This window comes from Polyodon spathula, chromosome 15 (genome assembly GCF_017654505.1).
Source record: "Polyodon spathula isolate WHYD16114869_AA chromosome 15, ASM1765450v1, whole genome shotgun sequence".
NCBI lineage: Eukaryota > Metazoa > Chordata > Actinopteri > Acipenseriformes > Polyodontidae > Polyodon > Polyodon spathula.
Window position 1 is genome coordinate 39,226,854 of NC_054548.1, and position 22,177 is coordinate 39,249,030.

The 22,177-nt window shown below is 36.6% G+C and overlaps 1 protein-coding gene across 1 annotated transcript in view; it reads left to right on the top strand.

Annotated features, from left to right (window-relative positions):
- LOC121327848 (nectin-3-like) overlaps window positions 1–16,633 on the top strand; it is a 128,818-nt gene extending 112,185 nt beyond the window's left edge. Inside the window, exons 7-8 of the mRNA XM_041272111.1 lie at window positions 13,079–13,163; window positions 16,169–16,633. Coding sequence (XP_041128045.1) covers window positions 13,079–13,163; window positions 16,169–16,315 — 232 coding nt within the window. The 3' untranslated portion in view covers window positions 16,316–16,633. The remainder of the gene's footprint in view (window positions 1–13,078; window positions 13,164–16,168) is intronic.
- Window positions 16,634–22,177: the final 5,544 nt, after the last annotated feature.

The following is a 22,177-nucleotide window of genomic DNA, read 5'->3' on the forward strand; positions in this document are numbered from 1 at the left end:
CATTCAAGGTAACTTCTTAAGTAGGTGTTTGGATTGTTGCTATGCTATAAAGTCTCCCCTTTAGTTTTAACTGGTTATGACATGATTAGTATTAAGGAGTCTACAAAAATGATGGGGGGGGGGGGGGGGGGTGCATTAGTATTAATAGGAGGGATGACATTGCACCCATACATTTACCTGCTGTCTTTCCCCAGAACCACACTAGTATATTTTATTTTCTTTCTCTGTTACTGCTTAGTGTTTTCCCTCCCCAGCATGGACTTTCTTTGTCTGTATTTAATGTTTTGTTTTTTAACACGAGGACCCTCATTTATAGATGAAGGTGAAACAGAGTTACAGTCTATTTAGTTAATTTGATTTCACATGATTGTTTTTAATAAATGAACATTTTATATATTCAAAGTCCATTCAGTCAAAGAAAACCCAACATTTTTTATCCTTTATAACACTAATACATACCAAAACAAACAAAGTAAAACTATCAATATTATGAAATACAACCCAGTATTTGTCTGGTGAAAGAAAAGGGGCTTTGTCTGCTTTTTGAAAACCCTCATTTTTTTCACGTCACTTCACATTCTGTGACATTGTTGGAAAGTTCAGTTTCTATTTTTTTCCTTCAAATTTTCCACATATTTTAAACCATTTATTAATAAAATATTAACAGTACCTGCCTCAAAATAAAAAATTATTGCAGTGTCGCATGATTTTACAGTGCAGGAGACAATATTTCCGTACTCCATGAAGCCTGGTACTTTATTCATCTAGATTCTAGAAAAACATGTTCATGTAACGGGCAGTGTTGTGAGATGAGGTTAAACGCTCTAAAACCACGATTCAAACAAGGCCTGCTCTTTTGCACTGTGGTTCAAACGCTCGCTTGTGGTGCGCTAGGTCCCTGGTTTGCACCCAGCTTCTGCCCTGTTACACTCATTCACAAAATAAATGCTAAAAACACTAGAACATATATGGTCCTTCATGCCCTGAGCAAAAAAAAAAGGTTGGCCGTCTATCTTTGTGTTTGCCTGGAAGTAAAACTGTCAGCATATTGTGGACCTGTGTACAGAAACAGTAGGGTATAAAGTACATTTACTGTCTTAATAACAAAAGGGAGTTGAAATTATTTCTAGCTCTGCCGTGTAATGGAGTCGAGTAAAGGCTAAAGCATTTGTAAAATATTTTAGCAGGTTCTATATTTCAGTTAGTTATTGTTATATTTGTAATATAATAAATATAGTACCTCACACACACACAGAGCCAGAGCCGCTCACTTGAATACTTTTTTTTTTAAACAGCAGGAAGGACACACCAATGAAAATCATTATCAAGAGTGTAAGTGCCTAATAGTATGCTAGTAACAATGATAACAATGCTTTAGTTCTGTATGCTGAAATAGCACAACAGCTGTGGCCATTATGAGGCACGATGCCATAGGCAGACCATAACTCCTGTCATACCATAATTCTTAAGTATAGTTCTGTATTTTATAAAAAACTGTATCTGAGAAAAGTTAACCTACTGAACAAAATGGAATGTATTGTTAAATGTTTTTTTTTTTTTTTTGGGGGGGGGGGGGGTAAGCTTCATAAATATTTTGAATATTAGTCACTCTACCTACACAATTATGTACAAAACTTCCACCATTATTTTGAAGATTGTCTGTTAAATGGGTTTACAACAGTGGCAGCTGTTGGCCCCCAAATAATGTGAGGCAGAAAAAAGACAGCAGTAGAATTTTTCATGTTATTATTAGGCTTCCAAGTCTTTGAACTTTGACAATCAGAAGGAGTGCTGAGGAAGAAATGGAAGCTGAACTGTTCTGAAGAAAGTTACTTAAGTCATGGGAGCATAATTGCTTTAATTCACGGAAAGCAAGGAAGAACCAATGTTCTGAATAATGGCTAAAATCATCTTCTGATGAAGGGGCCTGCTTTCTGTCCTACAATTGACTGAATCAGTAAATGGGATGCTGCATTAATCGGAAAGCTGGTGTTTGTTTCCACATAGCTGCACAAAACGAACTGAAGCGAAGCCATCAGTTATGGTTTTGGAAGATCCAAGAGAATTGTAGTAAGAACACTTGTACAAACTATATACCTTTTCAATTGCAACACATTATCTGAACTGAGTTACGTCTGATCAACGGAACTTTTCCCAGTTGGAAAACTGTCGACAACAAAGATAATGTTGCAAGGCTTGGGGATCAACAATCTGATCTCCATTTGAAAAGAAATATTTGTTTATTGCGAGCCTACGCAATACAATTCGTACAGCAAAATACTGTCTACATTGGAACTGCGTATCCGGAGAGCTAAAATATTCATTGACACAGACTGACTTCTTTATATGGAAATCGATAAGTATTCAACATATCTAATATTAAATACTTTATGACTCGAGAAAGTAACTGTAGTAAATGCTATACAGTACTAGAAATAGAATACAGCTTCTTGTTTTAGAGTGTGTAAGAAATGTATTTAGTTTGTTGAAATGTGCAACTCAAAGGAGTTGCCTCGTAAATGCAGAGAATTTCATCATTGCCCCATTTCTGAGTTAATTTGAATATATAATCAACTGAGGTTGATGACATATTATTAGTTTGGTACATCACGTCTAAACTAAATGAACACGGTAAAACTAATTTGCTAAATTAGGTACTGGAATGTTGGATTCCGTTCTGAATGAGAAGTTGAATTAATTCTCATGCATTTTGATATGAAACATCGATTCGATTACAATGAGAACCTAGTATCGAAAATACTAATGCAAAGTAGACACTTTGTGTGATCAGCCATAATTAATATTAGTATAGTAACCATGTATGCTAATAATGTTATGGTCGTTGTAATCGCTTGACTATGAAATCAATGAACTGTATACTATTGACGTGTATCTCTAACCAATAGCCTTTCCTTTCTGTAATATTAGTGCACCCCTTTTCCTGCTTAAATAAAATATTGTTTTATATTTCTGACACGTTGTGTAAATGTTGGTTATTGTCAAGGGAATCCGAGCTCTACATGATCCAGAACTTAAATATGGTATGTCTCATTTCTTACATGTTGACGTCCTCGAGTGGGCAACTAGAGACTAATTTATATTTAATTAAATTGTATACCTTATTCACTACATAATGGAGGATTGTCTTCTCTGAGGGAAAAAAAAAAAAAACTCTCTGGGCTCCAGAATTGCTATTAATATAGTATCATTGACTCTAGGGTTTGAGTTAAAATGTCTTAAGTTCCCTTTATTTAGTATATACTTGTAGTAGTCGAGTCCGAGTCATCAGTGTCCGAGTCCCTATCATTCAAGTCCGAGTCACAAGTCTTGACTTCGAGTCTTGAGTCTGAGTCCTTGAAACAAACTCAAATCAATTTTCAGTAAACTAGTGGTCGTAGTGGGGGAACAGTTTACCTAACGGACGTTATCAGATATCGCTCAAGAAAAATGTACTATTAATAAAAAAATACAAATACAACGTTGTTTTTCATTTTGGCAGAAGCTGTGATCTGGACTACATTATTTACTTTGACTTCAATTGGGTAAAATCTGCCAGTGTGATTTAGATATTGCTGGAGCTGTATATTTACTGTGTTCTTAAATAATAAATGTAGTATTATTTGTTTTGCAAAACAGAAATTCTATGTTTCACTTTCATTTCATTTGCACTTTTATTAGGTCTGTAATACAATAGGCTAGTTTACATGTTGGTTTGTTTCACATGAATGGACAATGTGCATGATGCTTGGCAGGGAAAACTTGTGAAAATGTCCCAAAAAACAGTATTTTATCGTATAAGTCTCAATTTCAGGAATTGCTCATGAAATCAACACCCACTTACACATGTAAACACAAGTTTCTCGTGAAAATGTTAATTAGCTCATTCAAGTCCTTTCCTAAAGCTGCTATAAAATTCACACAGGAATACATTAGTTACCGTGGTCAAAAGATGGCAGCAGGGAATTAATGTTTTGTTTGCAGTATTTCCTTTATTAGATTGATGTTGCAGATAACCCCACTTTCTTTTTCTCCGCCTTCCCTAGAACTTTGCATAATGTTAATCATACATGGATCTAAATGTGTTTGGAAAGTATCATACAGATTTTATTTACCAACTTTCTGTTTAAAACTATTACTAAAATGTTTGATAAACTACATCGTGGGCTTGTGAATTTCTCCTAGTTACTTATGTCTAGGAGAAAAACCTGTGTCCATCCTCCACTTACATCCGTTGGAATGATGAAGAGACTTGAGTGTTAATGTCCATATGGGAAGAGGATATGATGAGGCAGCTTGATACAATGCGCAACACGAACATTTTTTAACCCACTTTCAAAATAAAATGTGGTGTGGAACTTATTTCTTGGGAATCAACAATACCAGGGGCGCCGCCACAAAGGGGGGCCAGGGGGCCATGGCCCCTGCACTTTTCCTACAGGGGGGCAAGTATATAGTTTGGCCCCCTTACTTGTACTCTGAAAAAATAAAGCTGCCAAATTTTTCTAATGTCCTCAGTGTGGCGGTGTGGCGGTATTGTGTATTAAAGCGTTTTTTTTTTTCTTAAATGGTGGTTAATTTAAGTTAGAAATCACTTTCTATTGCTATGGGAAAGGAAAACAAATGGGAACATAACAGTGTCTTAGCTGGATGTGGCCAGATTGAATCGGCAGCACCGATCTGCATGACAGAAAGTAAATACACACCAAAGTTTATTTAATCAGGTAATTTTTTTTTTCTTTTTCTGTAGACCTTCCAGTTCTATAATTAAAATAACTGATAGTAATAGAAGCTCGGGATAAAGTCAGGTGCTTTTTATTGACCTCTTTATAGAATGCAGGGCTTGAATTTCAGCGCGGGATTGCGGGAATCGCTCATTTTCCAAGTTGCTCCCGCATATCTGCAACTTTCAGTGCAGGAAAATCCCACAGAGATATTTTAAGACACCAAGCTAGTATTTTCCACCCAATTTATAATTCCTGGGCTTTCCAACGACGTATTCAGTGTGTGTATGCGGTACTCCAAGCCAGAACTACGATCAACTGAAGTTAAGCCTCTCATGTGACAGAGTTCAGAGCATAGGTTTCGTTTTGAGTCTATTGCTCTGTCATTGTAGCAGCTAGACTGAAAAGGGCAGTATCGTTGGAAAGCTTAGAAGCTCAGCTCCCCAACCTCCCCCATGTTCATTTCATAGTGAGGTTCAATGGTGCAGTGTTTTTTTTTTTGGAGCCATCTATGATTAAAAAAATATATATATATATATATATATATATATATATATATATATATATATATATATATATATATATATATATATATATATATGACTATTTTGGAAAACTTTTTTTTTTTTTTTTTTTATTTTTTTTTTTACATATATTCTCATCTTTACCACATATAGTATGCCTGATCTTGTTTCAACTTACATAATTTTGTGTACTTTCGTTTGATTTGATTTTGCATGCAGTACAAACTATCCAGTAGTTAAACATACATAAATGAAAACAAAGAAAAACAAGTGGAAACAGGGCTGAGCGTAAAGAGTTAAAAAAAAAAAAAAAAAAAAAGAAATGGAGCGCTGAAAAGCACCTTTTTCTTCTGCTGCAGCAAAAACGTCTCATCAGGCAATGACAAAAGCAATGGAGAGTGCTCTCTCTCACAGGGATGAACAGCTGTTAGGTCTCCTGAAAGCAACTTATTTTAAAGCAATACCAGTGTGAATGATGACGTAGTAACACACACACACACACACACACACACACACACACACACACATGTGTTGACACATACACCCACATATTATATATATATATATACACGTTTTCACGGAAAAAAAACGGTAGGGGGGGCCATGGGGGGGTTTTAAAACCTTTGGAATCCCCCACCCTCCCTCCTCCATTGGCTGCAGCATAGGGTGGAAATCCCCCCAGCATACAAAAATGAAATTCAAGCCCTGTGCTACTAGCAGTAAGAGCTGCCCTTGTGTTTACAACTTACAAAATTAAGGGTCTTTATGCACAGGTCTATTGGTCCAACATTAATCTAATGCCCCCTCCCCCACACACTTTTTTTATCCGTGATGGCACCTATGAACAATACAACTCAATATTCTAATTCTTTATTAAGCAGAAGCAGTCACAGAAGTACAGTGCAAATGAGAATTAGTCCTTAGTTAAGGTTGATGTCAATTCTTTATTGTGCTATTGATCCTGTAGATCCCTCTACTCAAACCAGCTGGCTGCCTAAATGAAACAGGATCATATGTGAGGCTTTATTTGTTTATTTACAATATTTACAAAATGCAAGGATTCAAACATTAGATGTTCCTCTCATCTTTAGGAACATCCTGGTAGGTCAAACAGCATTATCAAATGTTATGTCATTCATGATACGCAAGACAATCCGATACAGTCCTATAAATATTCAATAAAATTTTCAATTTGTTATGATGAACTGCACAAGATGTTCTGTAAACTACATAGGTATTAGTATTTGTTCAACTACAATATAATTGTTCTTACAGTTTTAGTTAAACCAAGCTTGGATAAGACACAGAACAAACAGCATCAATAGGCCTTTTTTCATAAAAGGACAATATCAAATATGCCATAAAGTGGCACACTTCTCTAATGTCTTTGGTGCTGTAACATATACATGTTGTGGCATTTTGTCCACCTGTAATGGAACCTCTTTCCTCAACAGGAACCAATTACATACCATTAATGTGCAAGTGCTGCACGATACCCAGGGAATCATAAAACTCTTGGCAGCAAGTATCCTCTGACATGTGTGTTAACTCCTATACTTTGGGGAACAGTGCCTCATTTTGGAAACGATCCAACTGCCTCATCAGTGACAGTGGTTAAACTCAATCAACCAACATTTTAAGCTACCCTGTAAGGCACTATTTCTTTCAATTAGCTTTTTCTTCACCTCATTCAAATGCTATGGTGATGGATCAGTGCTTTCCCAAAACTATTCCTTTTTAAAGCTATAATGAAAGCTAATTAATAGGTTACTAGATATGTTTATAACTAGAAATGTGTTTAAGAAAAAAGCAAGCATATCCGAGGGCATAATGTAAGGGGAGTGGCATCTGTCCGATGGTTTGCAAACATGAAGTAAAACATATGTGAAAAAAAGCAACAGAAAACCTGTATCACTGATACTACTCAAGATTTAAAACACTGTGGCTAAATGTGAAAGCATTAACTCAAATTGTATGGTCTCTATAAATAGCAGCCATGTTGGGTCAATCATCAATGCCCTACAAATGCACTGTTATATAACCTTGCAAATATGAAGTCAGTATTTTAAATGGCCACTGAGATGAGACCTTGACATTGTGTAGGTGACAGCTTTATAAAATTACTGTCACAAAGAGTGTTCCTTTTTTTTTTTGAACGATACTCATGATCAAACTTGATATGCATAATCAGAGTATGACACACTGGCAGTTGAAATAGTGGCAACAGTAAACATGTCGGGACAAACCAGAGTAACATGACATACGTTGGTGATATGTACATGAAAAACTGTGAGTGTGACGGATATGTTGCAAGATCCTGATGCTCACAGTTGGATATTCTTCTAGACACACACACTAAAATATAACTCCTGTGTGGCAGTTTGCCAGGACCTCCTGAAAATGAGCTGCCTAGCCTAGGGTTGTATCCTGCTTAAATAAATACATTTGAATTTGAATTTGTTTGTTTGACTTTATTCTATAGTTCACCCAAGTTTGCAAAAATGAATTCTGTTGCCCCTCCCCATAGATTATCATAGGTAGTTGCAATTGCAGGCACACTAGCCTACTCCATTACTGAAGCCATCTTTTCCCCCTGTCACTCTGAACTAAACAGATCCTGCTACTGCAGCAGCAGAAGGTTATGTATGTGACCTGCAAGTTCTAATGTAAAGAAGCTAAACAAGAATGTTAAAGTGTTTTTGTAACGGCCCACTTTAATATGTAAAACAGAAAACTGAATTACACCTGTGAGAATGCATTAGTTACCAACTTTTCTTAATATCGTTCATGATTTTTAGATCACGACTGTCCTTCACATGCATCAGTAGTAGTTTGTCAAGGTCATGGCATGGGTTTCTGCTGGAAATACACCTTCAAAAATGGCCTATAGGTGATAGAATTCAAATTTGATTCATTAATTTTTTGGTATGGTCCCCAACTAGTGTATTTTTGATACAAAATGTCAATTATTAGGCACTATAAAACAGATGGAAAGTTTTATGCAAATTGTCTTTGGTGTTTGCAAAATAATAATAACATGGCGAGAAAAAAAAGATCACAGTGTGCTCCTGTTGCAACCTATAAATGTGTTTATTAACACCATCCATAGCTTCAAACATTCAAATTCGAATATAACACTAAGGGGTCGATTTGAACGACCACTGCACTGCAGTAGAGGAGCAATCAAGCAATCTCCCAATGGAATATCAGATCAGTAATGATTGACAACAGTCAATGCAATAACTTTATTATTCACAAAAGACCTCAAATACAAAAGAGTACATACAGGTGCATATAATTATATACAACAGTCCCACAATAATACTGACACTTATGCCGTATGTCTCAAAATAATAATACATTTAGTGTGACGTTAGGCCACTGTGATCCATAGAGACGTATGAAAATAAAAAAAATAAAAACAGCTGCTTTACTGACACCAAAGACAGGACAAAAACAAATGGAAGTACAGATACAAGTAGCCACTAAATCACTAGAATTAAGACAGTGAGTAAAAGAGGGCAGTTAAACTCATAGGCTATTCTACATAAATTAAATTAACTGCGATAAAAAGGTTGGAAAAGGGCAAAAAGCTTTGAAAAATAGTGACAGACTCCAGTGGTTCGAAACATTATAATAATTACAATTCCAAATTTGAAGTCTTTAATTGCTTTTTGCAAAGAAAAGAAAGTTTGACTCAGTACCAGTTAGGCTATGTGTTTTACTTGCAGCCATGCGTACACTGTAAAATTGTACATTTTAAATGAATTCTGTAAAGTGTTGCAGTATATGTAACGTGATGTGTAGTGTCATAACATGCTAAAGTGGAACCATGATCTGTTTTCTGTTAATTGTGTAACTAAGTAGGCTATGGTAAGAATGTAAATGTGCTAAAATCATTTAGTTTCAATTTCAAATAATACTGTGTTATTTCCGCATTGTACAGTAATACAGAGAATACAGCAGCATGATTTATTTTGTGTTACTGGTAGCCTATAGGCTAAAATACAAAAAAAAAAAAGTGTTCTAGGTATTCATTTAACTTTATTACTGTACTGTATACTGTGTATGCCTACTGTACAGATTTAGATTTTTACATTATGTAATGTGTACAGAGAAAACATTCATGTTATTTTAGCGCAATGATACCCTGAAAAATCAATTGAGCACTATAACCCGAAACCTGGTTATTCCAGATAACCTGGCTTTCTTCAGACATGTGATTTAGCGAGGGACTGCTGTGTAGTAATAGAATATGTGCATTGGGACATTACAACATTACCCCCAAGGGTAAAGAGGAAATTACCAGTAAAGAATAGTCATGTATCCCTTCTTAGCAATTTGAATACCGTGCAGACAAGTCATAGGCTTCTAGCTTCCTATGGGTGCCCTATACTCTTTTGACAGGTTGTTGTTTCTCATAGTTAAGATACTGGGAGAATTTGACCTTTTTATTTAAAAGTCATAAACGTTTGATTTCACAGTTTTTGAAAAAAATGCCTATGGCGTGTACCTACAAAGCTTCAAAGGCATCTAAATATGGTACTTTGATCTATTTTACACAGGTTATAAGCTTCCAACCACTTTGTAGAATCAGCTCTCAAGTTTCAAAAGAAATGAATAGGAAATGTTAATATAGGGTTACTTTCTTTTCTGGTGCCATTGATATGCCACTGGAAATCAAACTTCTGAAAATGCTGGACAACAGCAATGAAAGCTTCACCAAAATGGAACACCCATATGTAGATGCATTTCCTGGAATACAATACATCACTTCAACCCCAAACTGAATTTAATCACTTATCGAGCTTGAAGGAATTGAGCTTGTCATATATTAATCCCAAGCAATGACTTTCTTAACTTGTGAGTCTTGTCATTATGAGGTGCAAAATGTGGTCAAATTATATATATATATATATATATATATATATATATATATATATATATATATATATATATATATATATATAACAGTGGAACTCACCTAAAAAGTACCTGGGATATAACTAGGCTTGCTACTGTTCGATTTTTATTTTTTTGCCAAATCGACAATTAATATCGATGTTTATATTTTAAAAAATGTACTAGTTTTTTTTTTTTGTTTGATCTTTATTTTTCAATTCAAGCAGAGCATGGGTGAAAGTGACCTTTATGATTAAAAAAAAAAACAAAAAAAAAAACAGACTTTTTATGCCATTGAGAAACATCTCATTTAGAGAAACCTCTTTATCATATTCAACAAACAACAAAACTAACTTGCACTTATGATTCTGAGCTCCGCTCCTCTCCTGTTTCAGCACTCTGTCACTGGAGGCAAGGCAGATGGGCCCTCTTTGTCCTGTCGCAGAGACCTCAGCCGTCAATCAGGGTTTGCGCACAATACTCATTAAGTGTTTTCTTCTTGCGGCCCATTTTCAAATCAAATTTCTAACTGTCACCGTGTATAATAATAATAATCTTTATTTTTAATATAGCGCCTCACAAAGCGCTTTACAAGATATGAGACTATGGTGTGTGAACTGTGCATAATAATAATAATCTTTATTTTTATATATCGCCTTACAAGAGCTTTACAAGAGTCGAGACTAGGGTGTGAACTATGCATCATTTGCAGAGTCACTTACAACAACATCTCACCTGAAAGATGGAGCACAAGGAGGGTCACACAATGAGTCAGTGGCTGAACTGGGAACCCCTAGTTACAAGCAAAAGCTTACCCACACCTTAGCCTGCTAATTTCAAAGTAGGTGCTTTGAATAACAGGAGCTGTAGCTAGGAAAATGAATGTGCACGCATAGCAGGTGTTTTACTGACGTTGATCCTATATAAATTTATTGCAGTCAAACTCATATTTTTGGGGAATTCGATGTTTAAATGGCTTTACCGATTAAAATCAAAAAGTAGCAAGCCTAGATATAACATACACCCAGTATATAACGTACAGTACCTAAGCCATGGAACCAGGACCCAAACAAGCGATTTGCTATCAAAACACATCCGTTTATATGTACTCTGCTGTTGCATACTCCTTAGATATTACATACTACTATTCAATTCCTGATACGTATTTTTGCCATTCTTACCACTACATACAGTCAAACCACTCCCTAGAAGAACCGTTCCATAAACGTTCTATTTATTAAAAATAAAAGCATAATAAACCATAAATACCGAAACCTACAAGTTTAAAATTAGTTAAACTGCCAAATGGGTCTGCAGAAAGCTAAAAGGGTATTACATTTATTTTAAAGCATTTTGTATGTAACAATCTCCACCATATGGCCAGATCGCAATAGGGAGACAGGACAAATGGTGCAGCGACAAGTCACACTCTGTCCGCTCTACCATAATATAAGCAATGTCTGATATAAGCGGCTCTGATTTAGATCTACCCCTGTGTTGGGCCCTTCTTCTGTCGTCATGGCTATTGCCAAGAGATCTCTTTCATCAATCTCTCAAAGAAAATCTTTCAGAGATTGATTATTATCGGCAAAATCTCAAAAGGACAGAAACGCTCATATTTGTGTACTGCATTTAAGTTACTTGTTACTTTTTACTTCTAAAGTGGCATACAGCAGCAGCTGTTTCCTCTCTGGCACTGGGTATGGTCAACCAGTCTAATTGGTGTCTAATTGGATGCTTTCCATCCAACTCCACCAGATACAGACTGGACTGCTTATAAGTGAGCCAACTTGTTCCTTCCAGAAAAGCTCCCTGCCCATTCCACGAGGGGCATGGCAACTTTGTGGGCTTGATTCCAGGGTGCATCTGTCAAGGACATTTGCAATGCAGTGGTGTTGGCTTCTCCCCATACCTTTACTAGGTTCAATAGACTTAATGTTGTGGATCCTCAAAACCCTCGTTTTGGAACTAGTGTTAAGGGCGGCTTCTCAGTCGACCCTTACAACACAGGCATAAAAGGTGAGTTTTTCCTTCAATTTTTTGAGCTCTAGCTACTTTTTACTGGGGTTCTGAGTGATACCTCAAAATGTAGCCTCAGCTTAGCCTTGTAGCATTCTGGTCATGCGGCAATTGTGCCCTTGCGACAGCTTGGGTATACTGACCCATTCAGTAATGGTGACATTTTATACTTGAAAGGGAACGTTAGGTTATTATCATAACCCTGGTTCCCTGAAATAGAAATGTAACCATTCACCTTCAATGTCTCTGCATCCATGATTGCAGCAGGCTTCAGGGGATAATGACGCTAAGGTCTGTGAGCTCTGTCATTTTGTGCTCTTGGGGTGGTCCATGACTATGTCATAGGCTCGGCTGGGCAGCTTTGTTATATATTATTCAGGTTTCGAGTCTTTAAGAGGTATATACCCATTTGGTAATGGTTACATTTCTATTTCAGGTAACCAAGGTTATGATAACCAAACATTCTCACTTATATAGGCTCTGTTGCAGCTTGTTGTGATGCTGCTTGGTGTGGATGCTGTTTGGGTGTGGTCTATGCCCCACATTCAACACAGCCTGTACCCCTATATGTTATTTACTGGTTTCTCTGTGAGTTAGAATTCCAATTTACCTTCCCCCAAATGCGAACACATTCTTTCAGCACACATAACTACACCCTAAGAAGGCTATACAAACCAGTATACACACACATTATACAAACTCTTATTCCAAAACAAAAACCCACATACAGATTATACAAAGCCGCTTGTAATTAAAATAGAGAAAATGAAGCCCAGCAACCAGTGCATATTATTATATTTGTCATACTCCATTTCAAATTTCCGGGTTACATCATGTATATTATGTACCTGTTATTTATATTTTAAACCAATCAAAGCTCACAATTTACAAATTTGTGTTTCTCTGATACAGGATTGATCTTCCACCGATGAACAAGCCACCTCCAGCTTATGTTGAAAGAGCCGTATCTACACCACTAACTGTCAACACAGCCCAGGTAAATATATCTTAAAACAATCGCATTAGTAATTACATACACGGAAGTATTTGTTTTTAACCTGTGCACATTAGAAAAGGTAGGGGAGGCTGTGAGACAGTTTTGTACTTTTGGAAGAGAAAACAGCCAAATTATTTCTCATGTGTTGCTGCATAGCCTAAGGTAAACTTCCCTCCAGGGTTAATCCACAATTTCTATTTCCAAGTCCAAAGTTGGCTGTAAAACATTCCATAAGAAATAGGTTCTCAAAGTATACTTAGTCTTGGGTGTTTTCAAGCAGCTGTACCTCAAAATATATCAATTGGTTTAGTGGGTCTGGTCCAACGGGTCTCCTGTATTCAAACCTGACACTTTCTTTGCAAAGCTTCCAGATGCTTCCCAATTTTAAACTGTAATTATATATGCATATGTCACGAAGACGGCTGCAATGGGTGATGTCAGACCAGAAACAGGAACCAACACAAAATAAACAGAGAGGTGGAGTTTTGGTGAAGCTGAGCGCTTGCTTGCGCTCAACATTTAATAAATGAACAGATAGAAAATAAAAGGTTGTAAGACAAACAAAACACAGGACACGGCACTTTTGCCAAAATAAGTATACAAACAGAACGGACTACACAGACAAACACGGTGAGATGTTCTTACTTTAACTATTACTATTATTGTTACATCCGTCTCCAATCACGTTTTCCACTTACCGAACACACAACCCCGAGTGAGTGAAAACATGCTGCTTTTATGCAGCTGTACCGAGACTAGATTGCTAATCAATCATTCAATTGGAGTCTCAGTACAACTGCATGTGAATTAATAAAGTGCAATTCCCCGTGCTCGCATATTATTACATTTTACCTGCAGGTGAAGTGCTGTGCAATCCTTGTGCCTAAATACAAATATACATTTTAAACCCCCTTGTGTTACACAGACCCATTTATATCCCGTATACCAATGACTATACACCAACATTAACACACTACACGTAGCATACAACACAAATAAATAGCCCAAGGGTGGGGCACTTTGCCACAGCATGACACGAATGTATCTTTCACACTTTTATTTGAAAGAGTAATGGATCAATGTACATGCCCTGGTCTCACCTGTAGTGTTCCCCAATTACGTGGCAGTGTAAGGCTTTTGAAGATGTGCCATGTTGGGCTCGTAGCACTCTCTGCCCATATCCATGTAGTAATACTTTCTTTTAAGGCTTAAAACTACTCAATTTGTCAACGGATGCCACATGCCTATGAATGTAGTTTCATATTCTCATAGTAAGGATTCTTCTACTGGACATTTCAGAGGAAGTTTTTTGCAAGGAAAATACATCAAGGCAATGTAGCATCATTGGAATATTTTTTTTATTATTAATCTTCACCCGGGGCATTCAAAAAATGCACGTGAACCTTTAAAAAAGCTATTAATTTCAGATGAATTGGTAACAGGCATTAGTAGAAATATTCTACAAGGCCTCCACTCATTAGAAACCAAAGAGACAGAGCTGTACATGGATCTATGCAGCCCTTTTGACTAACAGATCTAGAATAAACACCAGGAAGTTCTTATAGAACCCTACATAAAGCTGACTAAAAAGCAACAACTCCACCCAGGTAAAGCAGTCGTTTCCTGCTCATTAAACATGTTGCATCAGTATGCTGCATTTTGACTGATCTTGCTAAATGATCATTGGAGCTAAATGAGCCATATGTGGCTCAAAAGCCAGTCCTTTTATGAAGAACAATCAGAGGACACTTCCTGTTGGTAGATGACATGGACGGTCACTGCTCTCAGGTTAAAACAAGATAAGGTTCTGAGATGAGTTCTGCATTAACAATGCAATATGAACGAAAGGGAGGAATGAAACACAAAGAGGGTTTTCATTTCTAAGCGACTCGTGAGGGCAACTTTTAACAAGACTTAAACTGACAACAGGAAAGATAACCAGCAAGAGTCAGATAGCGCTTTTAAGAGTGCACAGCCCGCTGTGAAGTAGCCGTGGCATGTGACAGATAAGTGAAAACCACAAGAAACTGACGCTTATGAATCCATGTAATCAAATTAAGCACACATTTTAAAATGCATTAAGAAAAGGGGTCTATGTGAGAAGATCATGATAATTTAGTGTCATCCATTTCCACATGCACACACACACACACACACTTATCTGTGTTAATGTTGCATGACATTGTGCATACAGAGTAGCACATTATTTTATTTATTTATTCTTGTAAAATGTATTGATAAAATTGGAAAATTCACAATTTTTCTGAAGCTTTAAACTTTTGTAAACTGTGAATGTTATTTTCATTTCTGCATTTTTTCTTAAAGGTAAACTTGTGCATATATCACACCAACTTTTTGCACTTTTAAATTTAGAAAGTCAATGCTTTGGTTCAGTCTTACATTTTATAACAGTGGTATCAAAGCTTCTGAAGGTAGAAGCACTTCTGAGTCTAAGTTTAACTCTACTGAACCCGGGTAATCATTCCAACTACCTAAAGAAGGTAAAGTCTCTCTCTCTCTCTCTCTCTCTCTCTCTCTCTCTCTCTCTCTCTCTCTCTCTCTCTCTCTCTCATAACAGTCTCGCTTTCTGCAACGTCACTGATAAAAGACAAAAAAAGTAGTAATATGTTTATAAAGAAGCCAGGGGCTTGTTGTTGCACATGCATAGTGTTTTTTTGTTTTGTTTTCAAAGAATAACATGTCAATGCATATTATTATTATTATTATTATTATTATTATTATTATTATTATTATTATTATTATTATATATTATTAATAATAATACTTTTGAATTACTCGCCACCACCACTGATAAGAGATATCTAAATGTAGTATTTAAACTGGGTATCTTTAAAGTGTATTGGAAAGTCTATCAGATTTGCCTCAATCAAACTTTTGCAGATTAAAATAACATATTACATTCCCATTCTTCAACATAAAGTAGATATTTTGATTTGCAATGTTTCGGCAGTAATACATTTCTAATTCTGTTTTTAATATTCCAGTTAAGAACAACTGACCATCGTTACATATTTCAAGATTATGAAGAGCAGAGGCGTCATGTTCATGAGCAACTGTCATGCCATGAATGGATCTGCCAGAACAAGGGCCCTGAACGAGTACACATCAATCACAGAGAACACTATGTATAAATATTTAAAAGACAAGTTTGTACGACATGTTGAGTATGAAAGGAAACAGGGAGGAAAGGCTTGATTTGATACATGCTACTCGATAAAGATTTTAAAATGTTAGTGATGTTATGGTAGTTGCATCAGTGTATAACAGCAAGATCACAATATTCCAAAATGGATATTTGTAGTAATAATTTGTACTACATTTGTGTAAATATCCTTTTACAGACTTTAGAAATCTTGTTTATGTTTAGGGAGGTTCAAGAGTAAGTAGTGGGGTTCCGAAAAATATAGCGTTACACGCCCCCACCTGCTGCTACAACTGTTTAAATAGTGTACCTGTCATTTTTCTTTTCATTGTTAACATCCTGACAACTTTTTACACTTTAAAGTCTGTTTCAAAGCTCTTTTCAAAATGTCCGCTCTAGTGTGCTAATAGTGTAAGGATTATTTCCCACATCGCGCAGGTAGCACAGCAATAGCGATCCATGATGTGGTACGGAAATAGAAAAGCCAGAGTACTTGTTGGGGTTTTTTTTTTGTTTTGTTTTGCTATCGCTGCAGTGATTTAGAGGACAGATCTCAAACTCCACTGCACTAGAGCGGACATTTTGATAAGAGCTTTGAAACAGACTTTAAGGTAAAAGTTCGCAGGATGATAAAAATGAAAAGGAAAATTAAAATGATGTTATTTAAACAGTTGTAGCAACACAAGGGGACGTGTAAAGCAATATTTTTTCCAGAACTCTGCTTCTCATTCTTTAAAACTCTTTAAAATATTATGCTGCACATGTAGATTCATATGGGTTATTACTGGGTCCCATAACCAAAGCTACAATGTTCTTAAATAAAAATCAGGTTGGACATTGCAGCCTTTAAAGTGTTTATTTTTAAAATGTGTGATCCTTACTGTTAGGAATACAGTCAGCACTCGAATATCCATTACCCAGATACACATCAGTGGCATTTTACCACCCTTGTATTAAGAATAAACCAATCCCCATTATTTTTTTATATATATATATATATATATATATATATATATATATATATATATATATATATATATATATATATATATATATATATACACACACACACACACACACACACACACACACACACACTGAGTGTACAAAACATTAGGAACACCTGCTCTTTCCATGAAATAGACTGACAAGGTGAATCCAGGTGAAAGCTATGATCCTTTATTGATGTAACCTGTTAAATCCACTTCAATCAGTGTAGATGAAGGGGAGACAGGTTAAAGAAGGATTTTTAAGCCTTGACACAGTTGAGACATGGATTGTGTATGTGTGCCATTCAGAGGGTAAATGGGCAAGACAAAAGATTTAAAAAAACACTCTGATTTCATTTTGCTGTTGGGTTGTTAATGGAGAATTTTACATACTGCTACAATATGTACCAGTGTCCTAGGGAAAAAGTAGACCGGGGAAAAAGTGAATCGCAGTCTAGAATTTAAAGGGGAGGTTCCATTGTTTCTAAGGTTTACACATAGATCACTGTACTAGTGCTACGTCTGGGGAATTAGTAGATCGAGCCCAGGGAATAAGTAGATCAGATTTATTAACAAAAAATAAATACTTTTAAATGGATTTTGTAAGTATAAATTTACATAAATAAGTAGATCGGACATAGCCGATAGACTATAGCGACAGACAAGAGAATGCTGTAGTATACATTAACAATAAATACGTAATTTAAAATGAAGTTTGTAAGTGTAATTAGTATGTCTTTAACAAACGTTATTGCAAGTTTTTGATACTTAACCTGTAAGCAGTAGCTAAGGAAGTGGATTTTATAAGTATAAATTTACATAATTAAGTAGAGTGGACGTTTACGAAACTGTGATCTTTTCCCCAGTCTACTTTTTCCCTATGACAAGGATTTAAAAGTATGTACTGTATTGCAGTCCACAGTCATCTCTTTTAGCAAACGATATTTTCAGAATCATATCATTTTGAATTAAAATACTTCTTCTGTTAAAAATATAGTACTGTACCAATAAAACCAACTACAGTACATCTAAATGGAAGCCTACTTATTTTAAAACACAGTCCTTTCAGCTATGTATTTTTGACATTTAATCTTTTTTGTGTTCCCTGAAAAAACAGACAAGGGTTGGAACGGGCCAAAATGAAATAATCAGATATGCGTCACACTCTTTTAACTGTCACTGAGGTCAAAATTTTATAGGGTTAGATATGTAAGTGCCTACATAAGAGTGTGGGCTTGAACGTTTATACTTTATGTCAATTGATGTTTTGGAAAGTCGCAACTCTTCATTGCACAAAGACATCCATAATCTTCCTTGATGCACATCCAACTGCCAGAACTCCCAAATTGTTTAGCTTTGGGCCAAATCCCTAATACCTCCAAATTCGGTATGGTTTTGGATTCAGATTTGTGCACACTGAATGCTGAATAACCCTGGTGGAGCTGTTGTGATGGCGATGTGGGTCCCAGCTCTAGACAATTTACACCAGTTTGGCCACCAGCACACATTCCCGTAGGCACAAGCTGCCACAAGATGTGCCTACCAGACATGCATATCTCCAGCACCGTCCAACCGCTCAGGGAGGTCGTTGGATTTGGTGGTACATTTCCAGGATAGACTGCCCCCCCCCATTGCCTAAAGGACTCTGACCGAGGGAACAACATGCAGGGGGACCCACAAATGATGACAGGATGGAGCCTGATCTGAGAGGTGTTCCGGGTGCTGCCTACCTCAGCCCTTTTGAGAACAGCTGTGCAGTGCCCTTTTACAAAGTCTCCCCCAGGTGTTTAAGACAAGACAAGTTAGTGCCCCTGCTGTTTGTGCTGGGACTTTATGGTAAGGAATCGTAAATAGAAACCTCCAAAAAAAGAACTAGAATTATCATTATGCAACACATGTAACAAAGTGAGTTTCTGGAAACTGTTGCAGGGAACTAAATGTACCCTGCAGAACTAATTATTAAGTTAAATAGCTATTAAAAGTATTGGTTTAACAAGTTAATCCCTGTTTTCAAGTTTGCATTAAAGATAATTCATTATGGCAATACTGTCTGGATCCCTGCTGCTAGTTAACCAACAATGACAATGGTCTGGATTCAATTCACTTATAGCTTAGAAAAATCATTTCAGGAATACAAGCAATAAACAAAGCTAATATGGAATCATTTTTATTTTGATTTGATTAACAAATAATCAGTGGATCAACATGTGCTCCGTTTATTTCATGAATTTGTAGTGTCCTAAAACCCTTTTTCCTTTTCTAAAACATAATCGAATTGAGCCTAAGATAATCTCTCAATGCATCCACCTCCCCCACAGGGTAAGTGTGCTTCTTTTTTTAAATTAATTTTAGCAGCAGCAATTCAAATAAGTGCTTTATTCAGTGACTAAGACAGCTACGCTTTTCTTCGGGTTCAGTCCCAATGTATTAGATACTTATCAGTCTCTGTACAATGAGAATATAATATTATGAAACTTACTGCTTGTATGTTACAGTAAAATGATAAAATTAATATTCACTTGTATGTTGAAAAATTTTATATTGGCCTACTGTTACATATATGCAGAAATGTAACATATAAACGAAATAACACAAAAAATAATTATATATATTTATCTTACTGTATTTTTATAGCGGGCATGAGTAGTATTTTATTAGTTGAGTGAGTGATTTTGAGTAGTTATTTTATTAATGTGGATCTGTAATAAAATGACATTTGTGAAAAATAAAACCAAAGATTGTAAAAAATGTAAAGAATTTCACAGGGCTCTATGTGCATAGAATGATCCAGAAGCCACTCCTGGTTACTGAGGGAATATTTACATAAATCCAGCATTAGAAAACATGACACTGGTCAAGAGTTATCATTGCCATTAAGGTTACCAGGCACTGCTACTTGATTATTTCATCTGTGTAACATTTTGGAATAAAAAGGCAAAATGTTGTCCTGTGCAGTTAATTTGTCTTCAGTAATAATAAAGCTGATGTTTCTGTTGCTTTGAGTACAAAATTGGGCAGTGACTTAATACTGATGCTGAGGTGGCCTCAATAAACAAAACAAGATGGGCTGTTTTTCAATTGAACCGGACGCAGCACATCTATAACATTGAATGTAATTGTTATGTAAGGTCACCCATTGCTCTAGGTATAATTGTAAGGCTATAATTTGACATTAAGAAGTAAAACTGCATTGTAATACCCTAGTTGTATATTTGGTTATATGATTAGCCTATGTAGCTCATGCATTGCATGGTAATGGATTGCAAGTAGCAACTCATAACTGTAATTAGATTACTGAACATCAGAAATAGTAAATAATATAATTAGTAACTGTAATTTCAAAAAACTTACAAAGGGAACCACAAAACAACCCTTGTTTTCCTCAGAGAGAGAGGGAGAGCTTCAATTGTTGGATTGAATTTGATGTCACAGAGTGTTAACCAGGGTAACTAAAACATGAATAGATTAGGCTTAGTTTAGGGGCTTGAACTGATCCTATTATAGTATAGGCGGGGGGTGGGCAACTTTTCTTTCTTAGCTGTGTTGTCACTGTGTTTTATTTTTGCCTTTTGTGTTTGTTTACTCTTAGAGGTGCATGCGAATTAGTGGTCTGCTATTGTTGGTATACCACAGGAGTGTTACCACAGCAACCCCATGCTAGCGTTACCACTGTTGGTATCCGAGTGGCAGCACCCTGCAACTTTATCAGAGACTGCCCACTAAACACTGTTTGCAAACCTTGTAAATCTAAGTGTCTGAGTGGCATTTTAAAGAAAGCCCCTGTGTTCTTAGTCTTTATTACGGATAACCAACTCCTCTTACACACAGAAAAGCATGTATATGAAATGGACTGTGTATAAAGCAGCTGGCGACTTTTCATTATTACTCATGTGCCCGGCATATGAAGCATAATAACCAGCTGTCTAGTCTGTTATCGGCATGTAGTCTTATAAGAACAGAGATGGCGACTTGTTCTAACAAAACAAGTGTCCTTTCTAGTTGTAAGTTCAAATGGCTGTTTATCTTTAAGCAGGAGCAGGGCAAGAACCTTACAGTTTCTTTTAGTATTTTTAAATTGAATTTTCTCACACACTAGATAAGCCAAATTCCAAAAGTAAAAATGTTATTGATCCATTACCGCTCTGCAGGTTTGCATCCTTAAACTCCTGATGGTGAACAATGTAACCGAATCTATTATATCTGGGACAGTTGTGGCTGCTAAAGAAGACAAAAAAGAAATCTGTCTGTGGCATTCAAAACTTTATTTAGGCTCTATAATTTGACTGTCGAAAGTACTCACACACCTTTGATCACCATCACAACTATTAGGTGTAACAGGGGGAAATGTTCGATGCATGCGTCACTGAATAATAATGAGTCAGACACAGAGCATTGGGTGTCAACACGGCGCACAGGCACTCAGATTTAATTACCACACAGATGCTGCCACGAGGGTACCAGCAATAGCCGGAGGGGGGGAGTTACCATCCTCAAAGGCCAAAGTAGGAGGAGCTACTGTCCTCAAAGGCCATAGTAGGAGTGGCTGCCTGTCTGTCTGAAGAGCCAGAGGAGGAGCTATTGTCCAAGAAGGAGTAGCTGCTGTCCTTAGGGCCAAAGAAGGATGAGCTACTGTCCCGACAGCTTGAGGAAGAGGAACAGCCGTCCCCGGAGGAGAAGTGACGGGTTTCTATGGCGGTGTCAAAGAGACCAGCTCCACCACAGCAACGACCTCAACCCCTGCACTCCAATCCGGCGCCTGTGGGTTGGCTCCCTTGGCCAGTGCTTCTAGACACCCCACCGTCGTGTCTGGACCTCCCATCACCCGCTGCCCTAATGTACCGGTGGTGCCATTCTGAGGTGGA